This window comes from Limanda limanda, chromosome 3, assembly GCF_963576545.1.
Source record: "Limanda limanda chromosome 3, fLimLim1.1, whole genome shotgun sequence".
Lineage (NCBI taxonomy): Eukaryota > Metazoa > Chordata > Actinopteri > Pleuronectiformes > Pleuronectidae > Limanda > Limanda limanda.
In genome coordinates, this window is record NC_083638.1 from 21,318,577 (window position 1) to 21,339,232 (window position 20,656).

General features: G+C 41.6%; 2 protein-coding genes and 2 non-coding genes across 4 annotated transcripts; 2 read left to right on the top strand and 2 right to left on the bottom strand.

Moving 5' to 3' along the window:
* The first annotated feature begins 1,847 nt into the window (after positions 1 to 1,847).
* Positions 1,848 to 8,741, top strand: gfod2 (glucose-fructose oxidoreductase domain containing 2). Its single transcript, XM_061067878.1, has 3 exons — positions 1,848 to 1,912; positions 3,444 to 3,819; positions 5,121 to 8,741. The coding sequence occupies exons 2-3, from the start codon at positions 3,567 to 3,569 to the stop codon at positions 6,020 to 6,022; spliced, it is 1,155 nt and encodes a 384-aa protein (XP_060923861.1). The 5' UTR covers positions 1,848 to 1,912; positions 3,444 to 3,566; the 3' UTR covers positions 6,023 to 8,741.
* Positions 8,742 to 10,430: 1,689 nt separating this feature from the next.
* Positions 10,431 to 10,503, bottom strand: trnav-aac (transfer RNA valine (anticodon AAC)). Its single transcript has one exon. It is a non-coding gene; the product is annotated as a tRNA-Val (tRNA).
* Positions 10,504 to 10,821: 318 nt separating this feature from the next.
* On the bottom strand, positions 10,822 to 10,894 carry trnav-cac (transfer RNA valine (anticodon CAC)). The gene has a single exon. It is a non-coding gene; the product is annotated as a tRNA-Val (tRNA).
* Positions 10,895 to 11,362: 468 nt separating this feature from the next.
* On the top strand, positions 11,363 to 20,220 carry cog4 (component of oligomeric golgi complex 4). Its single transcript, XM_061067792.1, has 19 exons — positions 11,363 to 11,509; positions 12,601 to 12,683; positions 12,813 to 12,927; positions 13,025 to 13,199; positions 13,472 to 13,665; positions 14,441 to 14,546; positions 14,646 to 14,803; positions 15,115 to 15,173; positions 15,262 to 15,386; positions 15,495 to 15,613; positions 15,911 to 16,077; positions 16,181 to 16,346; positions 17,527 to 17,589; positions 17,703 to 17,816; positions 18,327 to 18,419; positions 18,500 to 18,583; positions 18,677 to 18,778; positions 19,081 to 19,209; positions 19,302 to 20,220. The coding sequence occupies exons 1-19, from the start codon at positions 11,375 to 11,377 to the stop codon at positions 19,434 to 19,436; spliced, it is 2,322 nt and encodes a 773-aa protein (XP_060923775.1). The 5' UTR covers positions 11,363 to 11,374; the 3' UTR covers positions 19,437 to 20,220.
* Positions 20,221 to 20,656: the final 436 nt, after the last annotated feature.

Below are 20,656 nucleotides of genomic sequence, written 5' to 3' on the forward strand. Positions count from 1 at the left end.
GTCTTTTAACTTCTCTCTATACCAGTGGTTCTTAACCTCATTGGAGGTACTGAACCCTGCAAGCTTCAGCAGTGCATTCACCGAACCCTTCGTAATTGTAAAAATAAAATAGGATTTCTTCAAAATATAGGTATATATTTTTTAGTGCACAAAATGAACCATGCATCAGTTGCACACAAAAGAACTGTGTTCAAAGAACAAAACTTGAATTTCACACAAAAACATAACTCAATGAATATTTACTGCAAATCAATGTGACTTTTGCTGTTGCCTTCCAGATACAAGTTCAGAAATGCGCGGCTTCACCTTGGCAAGTGCCACTCTCATATCATTTTCGCAACAAAGTCTGTTCCTTTTCTTAATCTGCGTGACAATGTTCGTACTCTCGCAAAAACAGGGCTAATTCCACAGGCATGGCAAAAACACGATTCAGAACGTTAGAATGGTACAGAAGTACCTAGAACTCAGAGCACATTTCCTTACACAGCTCTTTGAAGATGCAGTGCTTCACAGCACTATTTCGCACATAGTTCACAGATTCAACTACAGTTTTTAATACTTCGGCCAGTTTGGAGGAAAGGTTTTTGTTGCCAACGCATGCCTGTGCAGAACACAGTGCGTAAAAATTATGTGTGGTGCATCAGATTTCACCAGCGCTCCAAAACCAGAGTGTCGTCCCAGCATGGCTGGAAATCAGATCTGCAACTTCTTGAGCCAAGATGTCATCGCTCATGTCGTCTATTCTGCTGCTGATAGTGTCATTTGAAAGAGGAATTTGGGATAACTTATCTTCATCATCATGATATTCACCATCTTCACAGCAGCTGGTTTTACGAGTGTTTTACCAATGGTGTGTGGTTTGTCCTGCTTTGCGATCAGGTACGCAACTTCGTACGATGCTGTGAGGATCGGTTTGTCAATGGGTACATGCCGAGCACAGGCGGAGTAGCCTTTTCATTGAATCTGGCTCTCTTCACGTTGAATTCAGCGAGCGTTGTGTTCTTGTATTTCCAATCTCCATGCAGCTTTAGGAAGTGTTCCTTTAGTTTTGCCGGTGCCTGACTAGAATTGCTCAACTTGGCATTGCAAATCATGCATTGAGGACCCATCACGTTCCTTAATACACGTGAATCCATATTGTACGTATTCGTCCAACCACTTTCTTTTTTTGCTCGACATAGTTAGTATGAAGGGATTGAAAGATTAAAATAAAATCACAAATGACGTACAATCACAACAGCCACAAGTCGACCACTGAGCGCACCAAGTTCCCTGCAGCACAGATATCAAAGCTAAGCAGTGTGTCGTGATCAGCTGCAGCCTATGATGGCCAAGCAGACGTCACAAATAATGCAAGTGGGCTGAATTTATTTTGTGTAACACATTTTTACTGATCAACTAAATATTTGTAATCTAACACGGCGAAGATAAATTGTGTGTTGCGAAATTCTTGGCAGCCAATTTTTTGAAGGCCTACAAAAAACGGCCTGACATTGCTAGTGTGAACCGGGATATACTGTGTGTGTCTTGAGCCCTGCCGAACCCCTGAGAGTGACTCACCGAACCCCAGGGGTTCGATCGAACCCAGGTTAAGAACCACTGCTCTATACCTTTCAATTAAAAACGTCACGTATAAAACGGCCTCCGTGCTTATCAAATGGATTTGGACCTGTTTCTAACATAAAGCAACACGTCTCACTTTAGTCCTCATTCTTCACTGTGGTGTGTCGGCCTGTGTGTGTGAGTTCTCCGCCGGTGACCCATCTCCAGCCTGTGCACTATCTCCGGCTCTCCCCCCCCCCCCCCTCACTGCTGCCTGTCGTCCTGAAGTTACCATTAGCAACTGGGCAGCGCCCGACTCAGCTCCCAGTTCCTCCACCGGAGCCTGTGCTGCTGCTGCTGGTTCCTGAAGGTAGATACCACCTCACTGTGTTTCTGTCTACACACACACACACACACACACTAACTCTGGATACTAACCACGACCAAGTACGAGGGTTTGTTGCTAGTTTGTTTTGACTGGCTCTGCGGCTCGCTAGCCGGCTAGCTGGACGTGCTAGCTAACGTTATCAATAAGCCCAGTGTGGAGCAGCTGAGTGGGGCTAGCTGGGGACTGGGAGCCGTGGTTACATCCGGAGCACATTACCAGTATGCGACTGGTAGATACAACATGTCGGCCGCTGTCTGTGTGTTTGTGATATCACAGTAATAATCGCTAATCCAGCTATTATCGATCCACACAGCGAAACCAGGGTGGCGTGGCTTTGTTATCTGACCAATAGCACAGCTAGGTTTTCACTGGCGTTTGTGCGTGTGCGTGTGCGTGTGTGTGTGTGTGTGTGACAGAGAGAAGAGGGGGTTGTTCAACTTGCTGTCAGCCTTGTAAACGTGTGTTTGTTTGAGCTCTGGTTACAAGGGTAATGCAGGTGCACAGGTACACACACACAGGCTCAGACTTACTCAAACACACTCAGTGTCACATCACCCAAGTGAGGCACCAAGCCAGCTTAATATCAACTCTTCTCCCAGGAATACATGTACATAACATAATTATTAATTATCTGCTCCACCACATTATTCCTCAGTTAGGTAATAAAACTGCTCATCCATCGATGCAGCTTTCAACCACCAACACGCCTCAGAACATAAATATCCCCAGTGTAGGAAAATACCAGGTGTAATTTCCTCCTACATGAAATGGGCAATGTTTCGACAGTGCTTTACTAATCAGTTAATCAGCTGATCGGTGCAGGTCTTAATCTGTGGACAGGTGCTATGACTCAAATCCACACAGGACTTACAGGTTCTAAAGAGTCAGACCAGGAAATCACCAAAGGTAAAAGAGGAGTCAGGGCCTCAGGTCAACTGAGCTGCACAGTATTTCCTATTAAAGTGTGTGAACAAGTAGCAGAATGAACCCTGTTATGTTCTGTTTAGTTCACTGAATGACGTATCCTTAACATGGATAAGGTCACACGCGCACACAGACATAACTTACAAGTGCTGCAGAGATAGAGATGACGTTTACTTTTGGTGGGTGTGGGATATGTGAGGAATGGTATGCTGACTATGTAGCAGGACAGAATGAAAGTCTCTGTCAGAGACTGGAGATAAGAAAAACTGGACTGAGCCTCCATCAGATATGTCTGTCCTGTTTGTTTGTATAGTCACTAGAGCTGGGAGATAAATCAAATCAATTACATAGATACTGTGCCATGACGGAAGTTACGATCTGTTGTTTCAGTTATCATATGAGTGTTGTATAGACTTAATTACGTCTTGTACTGTCCTTTTTTCACGTAACTAAAAAGAAAGCAACGATTTTTGTGTTTTTATGTTTTAAAGCAACAATAATTTTAACCCAGAAATAGTTTTTTCGTTATGTATGAACAAGCGATTTTGTAGGTGTCACACAGCTTTAATACTCTGCTCATTTTTTACAGATAAATTCATCCAGAATTAACAGTAACGGTCACAACGGTGACAGACAAGTGGATCCCAGGCCCCTAGGATGCTGGAGAGTCTGACTATGGTTCTCAGCTGAGGTCCCAGTGAATGGCGCTGCCATGTTGCCAGGAGTGGGTGTGTTTGGCACAGGGAGCACAGCCCGGGTGCTGGTCCCACTGTTGAAAGCTGAGGGCTTCGAGGTTCATGCGCTCTGGGGCCGAAGCGAAGAGGAGGCAGGCTGCTTGGCCAAGGAGCTTGGAATACCATTTCACACCAGCCGATCTGATGACGTCCTGCTGCACCAGGATGTCGACCTCGTTTGCATCTATATTCCTCCCTCAATGACGAGGCAGATTGCTGTCAAAGCACTGGGTGAGAGCTTGTGAATGAACATACTCTTTTACAGAACTGTCATACATCCTCGTACACCTAAGTGTGGAGACTTATACTTTTACAATTAACATATGTGCTGAGCTTGCATACATGCAGTCTATTACAAACCATAAAACATACAACACTGAATATCGGTGGATATTATTGGATAAACAGCTGAATTAATATATTGGGTTACCAAAAACACAACAATTTCTTCAGATTTTCCGATTCCTCTTACACTGTATGAGCGTCTGAGCAACACAAACTTCAAATACGACCTGACTGGGCGTGGCAGGTCAACTGTGGAACCGATTTGAATTTTTTTTGACTATGATGACAATTATGATGACATTACTCACTAAGACATGTTTCTACTGGAACTGAACTTTCTTCTCCTGTAATATATTTCTCAGGGTTTATGCTTGAGATATTAACTAATGGAGATCACAGCTGTAACCTACAAAAAAATGCAGTCATTGGAGGGGGGAAAAGCTTATCAATTTTTCAGTCTTATCAATTAACCACACCTTCTGCTCGTAAAACTGATGCAATAATTAACACACTGTATCAGAGGAGAGTAGATGTGTAAAGTTAACTTACTGTATCTGATGGAATTCCTGAGTGTTGACTTCAGCTTCCTGTTTTAGTTGCAACTTCCTGAGTTTGTCCCACCGAAGGATTTATCCACGACACTGATTCGAAGGGGTAGTGAAGGCTGCCGATCTCCGGAGATAAAAACTGTCCACACCCACTCCGCTAAGACCCTCTGCTAACACATGTGAAAGTTGACTTTTTGTTTGTCCAAACAACACCGTAGGAAGTGGACCCTGGAGCCACAACTTCACCGCAACTTCATATGATATTTAGTATACTAACTAGTATATACTTTAGAAACCCAAACTGTACACACTATAGTTGTCATTTTAAAGGTATATCTAGCTAAAACGAATGTAGTTCCAAAAACAGCATGGTGCAATTAAACCTACACTTTGCTGTTCAGAGAGCCGTAATCAATTTGTACTGAAAGTGTCTAAAATTTAGTGTGAACATAGTAACTAAAGACAAATTAAGAATCAGAGTGAGTTAAAACGAAACTCACCCCCTTTACCTGCAACATGTGCCAGTATTTGAAAGAAGAACATTTATTGTTAAACTACCAAACATTATGAAAGTTGTTTACGTGGGAAGACTGTGTCTCAGAATTTATAATCTTTTGTATTTTTATTGGGTTTACCTTAGATACCATTTATGAAATTTACCACAACTATCCGTTTCTCTCTCTCTCTCTCTCTCTGCAGGTATAGGAAAGAATGTTGTGTGTGAGAAAGCTGCGACTGCTGTGGATTCATTCAAGATGGTGACTGCCGCCAGATACTATCCCCAGCTGCTCAGCATTATGGGTAATACCCTGCGCTTCCTGCCAGCCTTTGTTGCGATGCGTCAGTTGCTGGTGGAGGGGTATGTGGGTGAAATGCAGGTGTGCGATGTCCGGGTCTACGGCCCGAGCCTCCTGGACCAGTCGTACGGCTGGACCTGCGAGGAGCTGATGGGAGGAGGTGGTCTGCACACTGTCGGCTCTGCCATCATCGACCTTTTAAGTTACCTGACTGGTGCCCGAGCCCAGCGCGTGCACGGCTTACTGCGGACTTTTGTACAACAGAATGGTTTGATCCGAGGCATCCGCCGCGTCACCAGTGACGATTTCTGCTTCTTCCAAATGTTGATGGGTGGAACTGGCTCTCGCTCTGGTGGTGTGTGCTGCACCGTGACCCTGAACTTCAACATGCCGGGGTCGTTCGTGCACGAGGTTATGGTGGTTGGATCCACTGGCAGGTTGGTTGCCAGAGGCACAGAACTGTATGGTCAACGCAACGGGAGTAACGGTGAGGAGCTGTTGCTAGGCGACAGCGGATGGGTGGGGCCAGAGTTGAAAGAGATGCCCCTGCCTCACCTGCGGGGGCTGAGCTCCATGGTGAAGGCACTGCGAGAGTCTTTTCAGGCTCACGAGGAGCGCAGGTCATGGGCGCAAGGACCAGTTGCCATGGCACCAACATTTGAGGATGGTCTGTATGTGCAGACGGTGGTGGAGGCCGTGAAGCGCTCCAGCTGTAGCGGAGAATGGGAGTGTGTTGAGATCATGAGTGAGGAGCCGGATCCCAACCACAACTTGTGTGAGGCTCTGCAGAGAAATAAGAACTAATTATATTTATAGAACCAGTGCATCTACTACACGTCTGACTAAACTGGGCTCTGAATGTCGCTCCTTTAATTCTGCTGCTTTGGCAGTTTACATTACACACGACTACTTTGTATTTTCACACTTTGATCCGAATATTTTGATTGAGAGAATATAAATGTGTCGCAGATGCTTGTACCCTCACATTTGCTATTTGCTTTTACACTCAATTGTCATTCACAGCTCCATTATTCAGATTTTCAAAAGAAAGCTCTGTATTGATTTAAGTGTGCCAAAGTCTACCATGCCAAAAAAGTAGACATGATCCACAATGATCAGATATTCTTTCGCTTTATGAGACAATTTAACGAACTGGTGGAGTCGTGACTACAAATTTGCTCCCAAACAAGACTGATATGTGGCGCATGTTATTAAATCACCACACCTTTGTCAAATATTGGCCCAAATCAAAACTGCTCAGCTCTCAAAAACAAGAGAATATCTCACAATATTTTCACTCTAAACAGTTTGCGTGGGTACATGAATGTAGACAGCAAAATAAGTACTTTATCCTTAAGATATGCCAGAATGTTTTTGTCTTTTTTTTCTCCTTTTCGGGAATTCTTAGGAAAATTATCAAACCAGCAGGTGAAGAGTTGGAGGTTTCAGTATCTATGGAAAAAAACTGCTAGACATGCTAACCCGGTGCTCAAGCATATACCACTGAATCCGAAAACATTCAAATATCTGAGTCATGAGAAATTTTTGAGAATCACAAGAGTTTGTAAATAACCACTGACGAAATGTTTGTGTCCAGCACAGTCTGTACAAGGTGTTAATTCAGACACTGTGAGGTTCAAATCTGACTGTAATTTACAGTCCAACATTTGAATCTCTACTGAACATAATATATTTTCAAAATATTTGGGTGTTATGTTCTCCCAACACCAAAAGCACATTGTGTTTACCACAGCCGTGAATGTGAATAACAAAGCATGAGGGTGATTTGAATAACAAAATCCTTCGCCGGCTGCAGAAGGATCACTGTCAGAATACAAATCACAAACCAGTGGAGATCAGCCTGTGTATAATTCAGATAATGAATACTGGAGCTGTGTAGTTTTAAAAAAAAGTGTAATAATAAGCAGAGATTGAAATTGTTGAAAATATTGCAAGAAGGGCTTGTAGGTTTTATGTTAGAAACTGCCGTGACACACATAAAATACCAGGGATTACAATAAGCTATGTAGAGAAAGGAATAATAAAATGTCTGATTTGTTGCATTGCCCCTCAAAATCCCCCTTTCTTACAGTGATTATTTTAAATTAAACTTTAGAGTATCACTTAAACCGTATATGCCAACAGAGGAAGTATGAAGTTGTAGTTTCCTGCTTTTCAGATGTACCAACTGTTGTGAGCTGGATTAGTTTTCATGGTATCAAACACATTTAACCCTCTCTAACCACGCCAGCCTCTTCTTTGTATTTTCAGCAATATTAAATAAATGACGTCAAGCAGGAGGGTGATAGTGAAACACAGATTCCACATTTGTAGTGATATTTGGGTCCATATTGACTGTTTGGCACAAACACACAACAAACATAAAGACTTAGGTGAATTGGCTCAGATGGATTTATAGGATTGTTAGTACCTGTTTTCTGCTGTAAAGACTTGTCACCATTGGTCATCTATTTAACCGCTGAAAGTGACTGAAGGAGGAAACTACCAGCCACCTGTTGGTTTTACACATAGGACAGATTATAGGTGGAGTAACAGGTTGGAAATTTACATAAGCAGAAACAGGTTTGTCCTAAAAAGCGCCCTTCATTGTTCAACTGTCAAAGTTCTTAATACAGCCAGAGATAAAAATGTTTCAAAATTTTGTTTACATGTGTTTACATGTTCCTTTGTTTTTACAAGATTGAGTTTCATCAGTCTATGCATTTAAAGTTATTACAGATGTATAAATCCAGACAGGGGGGGGTCACCACCCCACCCTGTTTTGCAACAGTCATCCTGAATCATTGCTGAGCTTTTCATTGAGTAGAACCACTGGATTCCACGTGCGTGAGAGTAGAAACGCGTGTCTCACCAACGTGTTTACACAACGAGGCAGGAAGTGTTGGTTTGCGGTTGTTATAGTCGCTCACTGCATCTCAGTTCTGCTGAATATCCTAAATAATATTAAAGACAGATGCACGCTTACCTCACGCTTTCCCTACAGTGCTTTCCAAAAACCCTGAATCAAGTTTACATTTAGTGTTTTTAATACATTTGCCTGCAGGATGATCCACAACCCACCACTTTTAAAATACATTCCAGCTGACTTTTCACCATCTTGTTGACAGTTGTATTCATTTTGTTTTTTGCACTGAAAACTGATAAAATGCCACCTATTTAATATGCAGTGCAATGCTTGTACCAGCCAGCTCACTGCAAAAAATGACCTTACATTTGTCTGTGTAAGGAAGACATTTTGTATTTATTTATGTTTCGATGTGGAGAAGGTTTCCCTCAGTTAATTCTGTTCAGTGTTTGTGTTTTCAGCGTGTGAATTTATGTTAAAAGCTGTTATATTTATCTTGTTTCGCTTTAACTGTTGTTTTAATTGATTGGGTAACTTTACTGTTCATCTGCCTGACAACCATTTCCTTTAATAAATACAATTGTCCTCATTTAGTGCCTTTGGTCAGACCTTGGTTGTGTACTACTGTAAAAAAAAGTTTTGTTCCTGTACTTGCCAGCAAACCCTGTTTGTGTATTTGAAAAGGAGTATTGATCAAATCATTAATACATTTTTAAAATATCCAAACCTTTTTGAATAATATGCTCTTGCCCAGTGTTGTTCTAGACTTAGCAAGGACAATGATAATCTTCACCTACAGGCACCCTGAACATTAGAGCCAGATTGATTGTTGGGTGAGAAAGTCAAATGAATTCTACCCATTAATATCTACCCATAAATCTGCTGATATTTATCGACTTAAATATGGTTAAACCATAGACTACCAAAATAATATGAATTAAAATAAAATAAATATATAGAGCTTGAATTAAGAAATAAACATACATGTATAATGTTAAACATAAATCCATCACTCCTGCATGTTTATTCTGTAAATTCAATCTTTTTCTGCATTTGATATAAATATTGGCCTATGTTTATTAGCCAAGTCATAACTGGTAAGTCAGCTCACATGGTCACATTTACTATTGTATTGTTGGTCCTATTTTGTCTTCATGATTGAGGGCTATGTATGAAAATATGAACCGTGTTAGTTACATTTCATCCTGCAGGGGGCAGTGCTCCTCACAGCGTCTACACGGCCAAAGTATGTGAGGAGAAAAGGAAGAAAAGACAAAAACAAGGATTGCCTTTTCAATAGAAAACACAGAGCACAGTAAATGGGCCGGAGCTGTGTGGACAACCCGGCGGAGGCAGCCGGAGCCACGAGCCGCTTGGTGCTTCTTTAAATCCTTCCGGCCTCCAGGCCAAACAGCAGGGAAGCACTCTGCTGAGACACCTGCGGGTTAAACATCCCAGAGAGGTCGCCAGGAAGTTGAAGCTGTCCACACGGACGGTCACCAGGGGGCGCAAGGGACAGGGAGCAGCTCTGCACTGGTACAGTTCAACACGGAATAATTTATTTTAATGTCATTATCTTTCCCTTAACTTCTACCAGGGTTTGTGTCAAATTATTGTTCAAATTTGAGAACACATTTCTATCAGAACTTTGTTTATTTTTTATTTCCAGTCTCATTTATCATCCCACAACCCCTAAGATTTAGCTGGTGTCCCTGTATATAAACATGTAGTTCAAACTAGCGCTACCTTCAGCAGCTCATGCTGCTGACACACTGATGCCTCAGTATTAGTCATCTAATTGTGTTATTCATAATAATATGTCAGAGGAAAGTCACATGTAATTTACTTTAATACTACGATTTGCTGCTAATACTTATGGTACTTTTACTTAGGCAATAGTTGTGCATTAGACTAACATAGCCTTTAAAATTATGGTACAGAAGATGTAACCATTTTAAGGAGGTGAAAATACTGCAGGAGTAAAACTTAAAATACAAGTCTAGAGATAAACAATTGTTGAAGAGAGTATTTTGAAAAAAATTAGATGTATTTGCTCAATTAAAAAATCTATAATGATTAAGAAGCCTAAGCAGCACAAGTGTTTTCATCAGCACCTCCTGTATTTGTATCAACTATCCTCAGCACATATGATTTATGTTTACAAAGATTAAATTATGTTGACCACTATCAGTCGCTGTGTGTTAGTGTGTGTGAGAGAGGGAGAGACAGGAGTGCGTGGCAACTTCCCCGTGTGTGGCAACTTCCCCGTGTCTAGTTTGTCCAACATGTGTAAAGTTTCAAAATGTACAAAATGTAATTCACAGTATATAATAAAAACATAAAGAATGTTTCCGCCCGGTCTCGAACCGGGGACCTTTCGCGTGTTAGGCGAACGTGATAACCACTACACTACGGAAACTGACAACTTAGAGCTAACATACCTTATATATTCCCATGATCATTTATAGTGTAATAGACAATTATATAATTTCTGTTCAAAAACAACAAATCACATTGACCAGTAACCGACAACGTGTTAGTGAGGGTGTGACACACATAGCTGTTCCTGCAGTGTCTGTGTAAAAATTCAATGAATTGTTATTTGACTGTTTGTTAACATCGGAGTAGTATTGGAGTAACACCAGCTCATTAACAGAGAAAAACTAAAAAATAATATTATGGTTTGACCATTGTAGACAACTCTTCGCCGGATGTGAGGTAAAAAAAGTATAAAGAATGTTTCCGCCCGGTCTCGAACCGGGGACCTTTCGCGTGTGAGGCGAACGTGATAACCACTACACTACGGAAACTGGTTAGTATTGCTGGTCCCATGGGTTTATCAATGTGCGTTGGGTAAATACTGTCCACTGTTCTAATGAGGAGGAAGGAGTAATGCATTACGTGACCAATCAGGAAGTCAACTCAGGTTAATCTGTCTTTGTTCATGAGACCAAAGCCGCATATTAACATAATACTAGGGGACATTATTTCAAAGCAGACTTGAAAAGGAGTAAACGATAATTGTACTGCGCATGCGTGAACCACTCTACGTGAAACCCAGAGTTTGTCTTGTCAGGTGGCTACTCTGCTGCCACAGCTTGTCTCTAATGGTGGTATCTGAATTCATGGTATCGACGCTTAAATAAAATATTAACTTAGTGCCTGGAGACGCGTTCACGTAGATTTGGCGTGAAAAAGCAGCGTCTCTGTGACTCTCGTCTTCAAACGCTGCCTGACAGATCAAACTCAGGGCCCGCCTCCCTGCGACGCAGTGTTGCTGTGGAGGGAAGATGGCGGACAGTGGAACCATAGCGGCCAGAAGATGTGACTCCGGCCCGGTGTCCTCCATCAGCATGGACACCATCTGTGGGCTGACGGAGCTGGAGGACCTGGAGGGGGTTTACCAGCAGCTCTGCGTGGAGGAGGTTCGTATCAAACGACCTGTTAGCGGTGGTGAGGTGACGTGGACACACGGTCACCGTGTCACTCCACGTAAACATCCGGGAAGCTGCTGGTTTAAAACACCAGAGACACAACTTTAACAATTAATTTATAAACCAAAAGAAACAATCGAGTCCCTGCAGGTCAGGGTTAAAGTCTACTTACTGTTTTGTACTCAATGCGGAAGACACCAAATTATCTGGGTACAAAATACCCCACAACACCTGTCAAACACCCTGAACAGGTTCCAGGATGTGGATCATATTTTGACTTTTTATGTATTTATCTTTAAATGGTTAAATGGTGTTCTCCTGTTATTAAGACCACAACACAAATAAACACCCCACTACCAAGCAGTGGTACTTTTACACAAGTACTGATTTACTTAATACTTCACTAGACTTCAGAGGGAAATACATTGTATTTATCTGACAGCCTCAGCTATTCAACATTTTTACATTTAGGAATTTACATTCTAAGCAAACAATCTTATAAAATATGAGACTTGGATAGATGTATGTGTTATGACATTTGCACAGGTACAAGAAAGTACAAGTAATTATTGTGCTTTTCAGTCAGCTTTTACTAGAAAAACAGGCAAATTGAGAGAGCAGCACAAAGCTATTCATTAAGTTTGTATTCATTTCAAAGTATTTTAACAAGTAAATACACAACGTATGAACATTTAAGGTGCAAATAAATACTTACAAATATTAAATAAGTACACAAAATAAATATAAAAAGGGTATGCAGTTTTGAATAATTGCACAAAGAACACTGAAATATTTTACTAAAGACAATGAAGACATTCAATATTAAACTACCCAAAAGTTACTTTATTAAGAGAGAGTAGTTGAAATAAATAGTTGTGTATACATTACATCTGCTTTTACTGATAAGAATAATTTATTTTGAATAAAAATAGCCCTACATTGATTTTAAAAAATCAATTTACAGCCCAGTAAAGATCTTTACAGCGTAGATCTTTCAGATTTTAATTGATCAATAGTCAATATCTTTTTTAGAGGCTTAACTAATGGGACTTGTGACATGTTTTGTGTTCTGTTCACTACAGACAGAAGTGGAGGTTGAGCTGGACAGACTAGTGGGGCAGGAGGGGTCCATTCACACCAAGATGCTGGCACTGCAGAGGATGGGGTACAGTTTGTACAGATTAGAGAGTTGCAACATACAATCATAATCATCTTTGATTTGAGCTTCAACATCAATTGTGAGCTTGATAAAAATGATTTGTTCTGTGTAAAATGTGGTCTGTTATCATGTCAGGCCCAACCTGCAGTTGATCGGAGGAGACGCCAGTCAACTGTCAGGCATGATCACATTTACCTGCAGCCTGGCTGAAAACGTGAGCCGCAAAGTCCGACAGCTTGACCTGGCAAAGGTAAAAACACACACTCATGAGGTCTGCTTACATTTGATATTCAAAGAAGAGAGTTTTGCATTGAGCTGCATTAATGAGCATGTCTTATTTTCTTTAGACTCGGCTGTACAACGTCATCCAGCGTGCTGATGATATCCTCGACCTGAAGTTCTGCACCGACGGCGTGCAGACGGCTCTGCGTAACGAGGATTTTGAGCAGGCGGCTGCCCACATCCACCGCTACCTTTCTCTGGACCAGTCGGTTATAGAGCTGAGCAGGCAGGGAGAAGAAAGTATGAAGCCCCTACCTTTCTATCAAACTTGCTCAGAATACAGTCTAATGCTGCAATAAAGATTTTTTTGTACAATATTCACTTTTAATTTATACATAATAATAATAATAATAGAAAAACAGTTGTGCTTTTCAAACTGTTATTGACTCCTACAAGCTATCAAAGATCTTATTAAAAATAAAAACATTTTCAGTTCACTGTTTGCTACTATACTGTGTCGAATATATTCCTGTACATTTTTCCCATCACCTGACACCCTCATGTCTCCACAGGCAGTGTTGTGGACGCCAGCTTAGTCATGCTGCAGGAGGCCGAGCAGAAGCTGAAGGTCATAGTTGCTCAGAAGCTGGATGAAGCTGTAGCAGCAGTTGATCTTGCACAGGTGGAAAGGTTTTTCAAGATCTTCCCTCTGTTGGGCCTCCACCAGCAGGGCATCGCCCGCTTCGGTCAATATCTCTGCAGTCAGGTCAGTAGTGAACTCCCCGAGACATGCTCAATTGTGGGAAAGGTTTGTGGTAAGACGGTTGCTGGTTGTAATTCCTCAAAGAGTAAATCTAGTGGTTAAAGAGTCTCTTGTCTGATTTTATTCTCCCACTACCTCTCAAGAGGTTTTTGCATTTTCAGTCCTGTCTGGTTTTTAAATCGAGTCCACAATATTGAAAATTGGGGCCATGGGTATATTTTTTAGTTTTAGTTGCTGATCAATTATGCTTTTATGGATTTCTTAACGCCAAAACAGGGCAATACGTTTTACTTTTTTCATCACAATTCACTTATTGAATGCCAGACATCTGTGATCCCTGGTTGTTTATGTCTATTCTGATGGTCAATGGAAGATTCTGCATCCAGATGCAGTTTTAGAATTTGTGAACACCTCCTGTTGAAATAACAGATTAACAGTAATGTGCAGCTTTGGTTGCGATACATGCTCTCTAAGACTTTGTTATTATTCGCTGTTGCAAAACATACACACTTTTTCCTGTTTGTTGCTTGTAAATTCAAACCTGTATTTCAGTTAATCACGATGTTACACTCATATTTTAGTGTCAGCTAGATGCTTAGCTTGTTCTGATTCTGTAAATACAAGTTTCTGCTCGTAACAAAATGAGAAAACATTCATGTTTAGGTTCCTAAATCATCTTTTATACAGCGATAGTCAAGGATATGTTACAAAGCAGGGTTTTGATACCCACTTGATTCCCATTTGATTCTGTCTGTGTTTTTCACACTCCCTCACACAGCTTGCCTCCAAAGCCGAGGAAAACCTGCTTCTCGCTACAGGAGGTGACCTGGGTGAGAAGAGAGCACTGCTGGTCTTTGCAGACACACTGACGCTGCTGTTGGAAGGTGAGAAAACAGACCTGATAATAACTTCGGTTCTCTGTATATTATTTTTCTTTCATTGCCTGGTGCAAACTCCACTAATGCACTGGGGTGTGTTTACAGGCATTGCTCGTGTCATTGAGACTCATCAGCCTATAGTGGAGACGTATTATGGTCCAGGGCATTTGTACACACTCATCACTCACCTCCAGCAGGAATGTGACCGACAGGCTCAAAAAATAGTCGACAAGTTCATCCAGCAGAGAGGATACCACAACAAGGTTAGAATCTGCTCCTCTAATTCAGGTTAATTGGCCATTATCAGGTTAAAAGCATGCACTGTGGCAGTTGATTATTGTGTTAAGCAATGTGTCATCTCTTTACACACTTTACTGTGGAATGTGTAGCTCTTCGGACTACGAAGGATGTCTGGTGAATAATTATGAACCTGCTTTAAGAAATCAAAGTTCACTAGAATCTTTCAAAAAGCACATTTTAATGGTAAAACTGCTAACATACAAACAACTGGGCCCTGAGCCGGATTGTATTTTGACTCACCTGTTCTAACTGTGACCTTGAATCCCTCCTGTAGTTCCAGATTGTGCAGGGCAACATGATGAAGGGCATGCCAGGGGAGACAATCGAGCCCAGGTATTTGAGTGTTACAGCAACATGCTTTATTTCCCTCGATGTTTGTCTCTGTGTGGTTTGGGTTCATTCCTCTGTCTCACGTGAACAGGGAGCTGGACCCTGTGCTGGCAGAAGTAACCTTGATGAACGCACGGTCAGAGCTCTACCTGCGCTTTTTACGGCGCCGCATGATGGCCGACTTCGAAGTTGGAGACGCTCGGAGCATCACACAGGGTAGATTTATACTTACATGTGATTTTTGAAACAAAGATGAGTCCATGAGTCTGAGATCACTCCTGAGTGGACTCCATTGTAATATTGTTTTCTCATATTTTTGAACAGAACATCAGCAGAATGTGGAGACGCTGTTGAAACACTGCCTGCTGAGTACAACAATGCAGGAGCTGATCTGCTTCTATGTTCCAATGGAAGAATATTACATGAGGGAGTCTGTAAGCAAGGTAAACTACTCCCTTTTTTATAGGGTCATTTGTATAGTTCAATGTTTATATATTTGATCGTACATCTTCTACCAAAACACACCTGTGCCTCTGATGGAGAGTTGTGATTTAATTGATAGATACCAAGTTTGAATGAAATAACCATGTGATTCTTTTAAAAATAGAAGGCCACAAATGTAGATAACATGAAAATTGTTTTATTATAAATATTTTCCCAAATAATAATATAGTAGAACATAATACCGCCTTATCAGAATGTATTAAACTCTTAAAATAAAATGTTTTGCTTCTCCTCAGGCTGTTGCTATGGATACGTATGAAAAGGGACAGCTGACCTCCAGTATGGTGGACGACTGTTTCTACATTGTGAAGAAGTGCATCAGCAGAGCTTTGTCCAGCTCCAGCATCGACTGCCTGTGTGCCATGATCAACCACGCTAACTCCGCGCTGGAGTCGGACTTCAGGTGTTTCACAGTGGAAATCGCTTCTAGTGATGACGTTTTTTTTTAGTCCATGTAAACGGTTGATCATATATTCTCCCCCTGTCCGCCTCTCTTCACCTGTCAGGGAGGTGTTGTACAATAAGCTGCGGCAGGGCTTCCCGGCCACGACGCTTCAGGACATCCAGCGCGGCGTCAGCAGCGCGGTCAGTCTGATGCAGAGCAGCTTGCAACAGGGCAAGTTCAACACAATGGGCATTGAGAGCGCTGAACACGCTAAGGCTGCGTTTCTGGTAAGATGCATGAAATGTCACAATCACACATACACATGCCTGTAAACCCACTAACTAAGTAATGTCTAAGATAAACAAAACGTTGTCTTTAATGACACCAAAACCTACATTTTATAGATCAACTCAACACAACAGTGATACAAGGCTTATAGTGATGATTTTGTTACAGTGGAAAAGCTATAAAACATATTGTAATCTGTATCTGATCATTAAGCCTAATATTTGCTGTGCTGGTTTTTGTTTCAGCATTTCAGTACTGAGAACTTTGTGTGTCACAATCTGCTGTGTTGGACTCATTCAGCTTTTGCGCAGGTTGTCCTTAAAGAAAGCCGCTGCAATTTAAGTGAGGAGTAAAATGCTTGAATAACCATCTCTGATTTGAGTAATGTAAAAAGTTCTTAAATTTTTAAAATATGGCTCTCCACTGAAGGAAGCACGACTTCAAAAACCTTTTAACCCATTTGTCAAATGTCAAATGAAACAAAGACACACTGTGTTTATGGTCGTGTACTAGTTTTACCTCTGAAGCCAAAATGTGGAAATTTCCTTAAAGCTTTTCTGATGTTGTTGTTTATTTCTTTTAGACAAATGAGAAAATAATGTCAGATTGTCTTTCTAACAAAAATTAATAGTTTAGTTGATGCCAGAAAACCTTCACAAAAGTTCTTTGCAGAGTCAGTTTTTGCCAGTACAAGTTATTACAATAATCGTTTCCTCATAGCTGATATTTATCCGTAAATTACTTGATAATATCCAGCAAAGTCCTTAACTATTGGATTCTGATTATAAAAGAAATGGACACAGCTTTAGTGGCTGTTAAGTGCCTACTCATTTTATTCAAGTTGTTAAATATGTGACCCATAAAACAAAGAGTTACCATTATTAATTCTGAGTGTGTGGCTTCTAGGACAGCAGTCATAAATATTCAAGAGATAAAAACTAAATTACCAGTGGAAATAGGGCTTCTACATTACTTCAGGTCAGTTGTGTCAGCCTCAGTGTCCCCACCAGTTCTGTGCTGCTGTAAAATGTCCAACATTTTGCCAGTGATAAAAGCAGAGAACTGCTAATTACTGGAATAAACTATGGGAGTGAAGAGTAACATAAGTTTTCTCAAAGCTTTTAAACGAATCTTACTGGTTGTAAGAACTAATCCACACTTCTTTGCTTTCCATCTCAGGTGACTCTGAATAATGTTGAGGTGTGTAGTGAGAATATCACGACTTTAAAGAGGAATCTGGAGGTAAGATTCACATCTTTACCGACACTCCGCCTTTTTTATATACATCACATTGTTGATAGTTTGGCTCATTGCTCAAAAATATACTTTTTTACAAATTCTGTTTTCTTCTGCAGAACGACTGTTCCAAGTTGTTCAGTCAGGGCGGCTTCTCTGGAGAACAAGCCAAGATTGAAAGCTGTTTGTCCGACCTCGTCAACACATCTACAAAGTTCAAGGATCTGTTACAGGTTAGACGCACACACCAACACACACACGTGCACACTTATCAGTGTTACACAGTAGGTGCTGCAGAATGGGGAAAAATCTTTTTTGTATTTCATTCCAACACTTTTTCCACTTCCTCCCGTTATACAAAAATGAAGCTCAGGTGCAGGTGCCGCCATCTTGCGCTGCATCTGATTGGTAGTGATTTTTGTGTGGAGAAGATGTGACCAATCACGAGACAATTTGTCGGACATGGGTTTGCCTTTCCACTAACATGGAGTAGGCAGGTTTTGGCCTATACTCACCAGGGGGAAATCAAGAGGATTTTGCTTCTTTTTGCTGACCTGTCATGGCATCCATTTTTATATAGAGACAATGTAGCAGCTGCACAGTTCAGCCTTTTTGAATTTTGTTAATGCATCTGTCTATTTTAATAATTGTTTGGTGTGAATATGAAGAACCACATGTGTTACAATGAGACTCTGTTTGTCCACTGAGTTCACAGTTTGATTCCTTGTTATTTTGTTTCTCAGGAGGGTCTGACTGAGTTAAACACCACAGCAGTGAAGCCTCAGGTCAAACCGTGGATCAGTAGCTTCCTGGCAATCTCACATAACGTGGAGGAGGTAATGATCTCAGAATCCTGTACACAAATAAACCAGAGGTCGATAAAACACTTCGCTGTAACTGCTGCTCTTCCTCACAGGAGGAGTTTAATGATTATGAAGCTAATGATCCCTGGGTGCAGCAGCTCATCGTTAACTTGGAGCAGCTCATGGCAGAATTCAAGGTATCTGTAATGTTCAAGCGACTGTTTTATATATTTCCTGAACATATGTTCCTTTCTTTGCTATTTTTAACCCTTTCTTTGCTCTTTCACCAGACGGCCCTCTCTCCTGTCAGTTACGACACCCTCACCAGCCTCATGACCAGCTTGATATCAATAGAGATGGAGAAGACAGTCCTCAAATGCTCATTCAGCAGGGTGAGGAGCTGAGCTCAGCCACCAGGTGGCAGCGAGCTCCCTGTGCCTCACATCAAATCACATCACATCACTGGATCACATGATGAAAAGCCTCCAGCCCTGATTTATTAATGAGACCAGGAAGGTCTGCAGGAGAGGGTGCCTCCTTTTGGCATGTTAGCCTATCCTGTTTTGAGCTTTGGCTTTTACTGAAGACCACAACATACATTCTCATTCTCCTCAGTCTTAATTAAAACATCACTCTATAAATAACATGTCCATATTGTTTGTTGTTTTACGCAGTGTTGATTCTTCTGTTGTAGCTCGGAGGGCTGCAGTTCGATAAAGAGCTTCGGTCTCTTGTGGCGTACCTCACCACTGTGACCACCTGGACCATCAGGGATAAGTTTGCTCGCCTCACACAGATGGCCACCATCCTCAACCTGGAGCGGGTGATTAATTAACCATTTCTCTTTACCCAGTGTTCTACCTTGACTGAAGAATCTGCTTCACACTGGCTCACTTGTACCTGTTTCTGTTGCAGGTTACCGAGATCTTGGACTACTGGGGCTCTAACTCGGGCCCCCTGACGTGGCGGCTGACGCCAGCTGAGGTGCGGCAGGTTCTGGCCCTGCGTATCGACTTCAGAAGTGAAGATATCAAGAGGCTGAGGCTGTAACTCCTGAACCAGTCTGCTTGTTACCAGTGACTGTTGTGCAGCACACACCTTTTGATGCATTTCACTAAAGAGCTCTCTGCACAATCCAGGTTTAATCCGCGTTCCGTGTAAATGGATGTGGGTAGGGCACAGACAAATGGCTGGGGATTTCTTTCCTTTTTTTCTTTTTTTTTTTTTACGTAGGAAACAAAAACACTCTTCTTTCCCAGGAGATTGCAGACATGTTTTCCAACTGCCTGATGTCCCACACCCAGCTGATGTCTGTGCGTATTAAAGCTGTTTACGAGTCAGGGCTTGTGCTTACGTGGCAGGAGAACTAATGCAAATTGTAAAATATGAGGATATTCTGCTAAATGTGTAATTAAAAGCGGTTGTGTGTAATTGTGCGACAGCGAGAGTTGAAAAACCTTTTAACCTGTGGCTGGCTCTGAGAAACGAGGACACACTGGGACTGAGAAGTGGAGCTCTGCGGCTGTCGGTGAAACAGAGCAGTAATGAACATCATACCCATTAAACTGACAGAAGCAGGTCAGACAGCTGATCCAGCCTAGTCATTCAATATATGAATAGCTCCTTGTCTGTGATGATGAAACACTTTTAACCTAATAAATTGAGAGGCACAACGGAGCGCTCCTGATCCCTGCCATCCGCCACATTTCACCGAGTGCTGCCCTAGTGCCATGGAAGACCTGTTCCCAATCTTTTATGCGTGTTTCTGACACTAAATACAAAGCTGTGTTCACCAGGTAATAAACCATTAAAAAGAAGCATTCCATTCTCATAACGTTCAGCCTAATTTCCTGGTATAACCTTGTTACACCTGCAGACTAAAGCAGGTCAGCGTGTGTTTAAACTGTAAATCAGACTCAGGACACAGGGCTCGTTAGGAAAAGTGTGGCTTTAATGTAAACACAACATTCGATTGGCTCAGCACAAACATTCCACATGAGAGCAACCAATAAACTACCGAATAGGATGGGGGTGCAGCACAAAAACATTCACAGTAAAAAAAAAATCTTGTATAATCATAATATATATATATACAGTACGGTGCTTTTAAGGTGAAGATGGAGATAGGATATGGGGACTGATATGTGAAAGGGAAGAGTATACAGGCATGGGAGGAGGAATTCCTGGGTGCACGAGTGAAAATGGAGAGTTTCCTCTGTGAGAAGAGAAATGTGACAGACGGGATAGTGGTTCCCTGTTTACTGATCAGG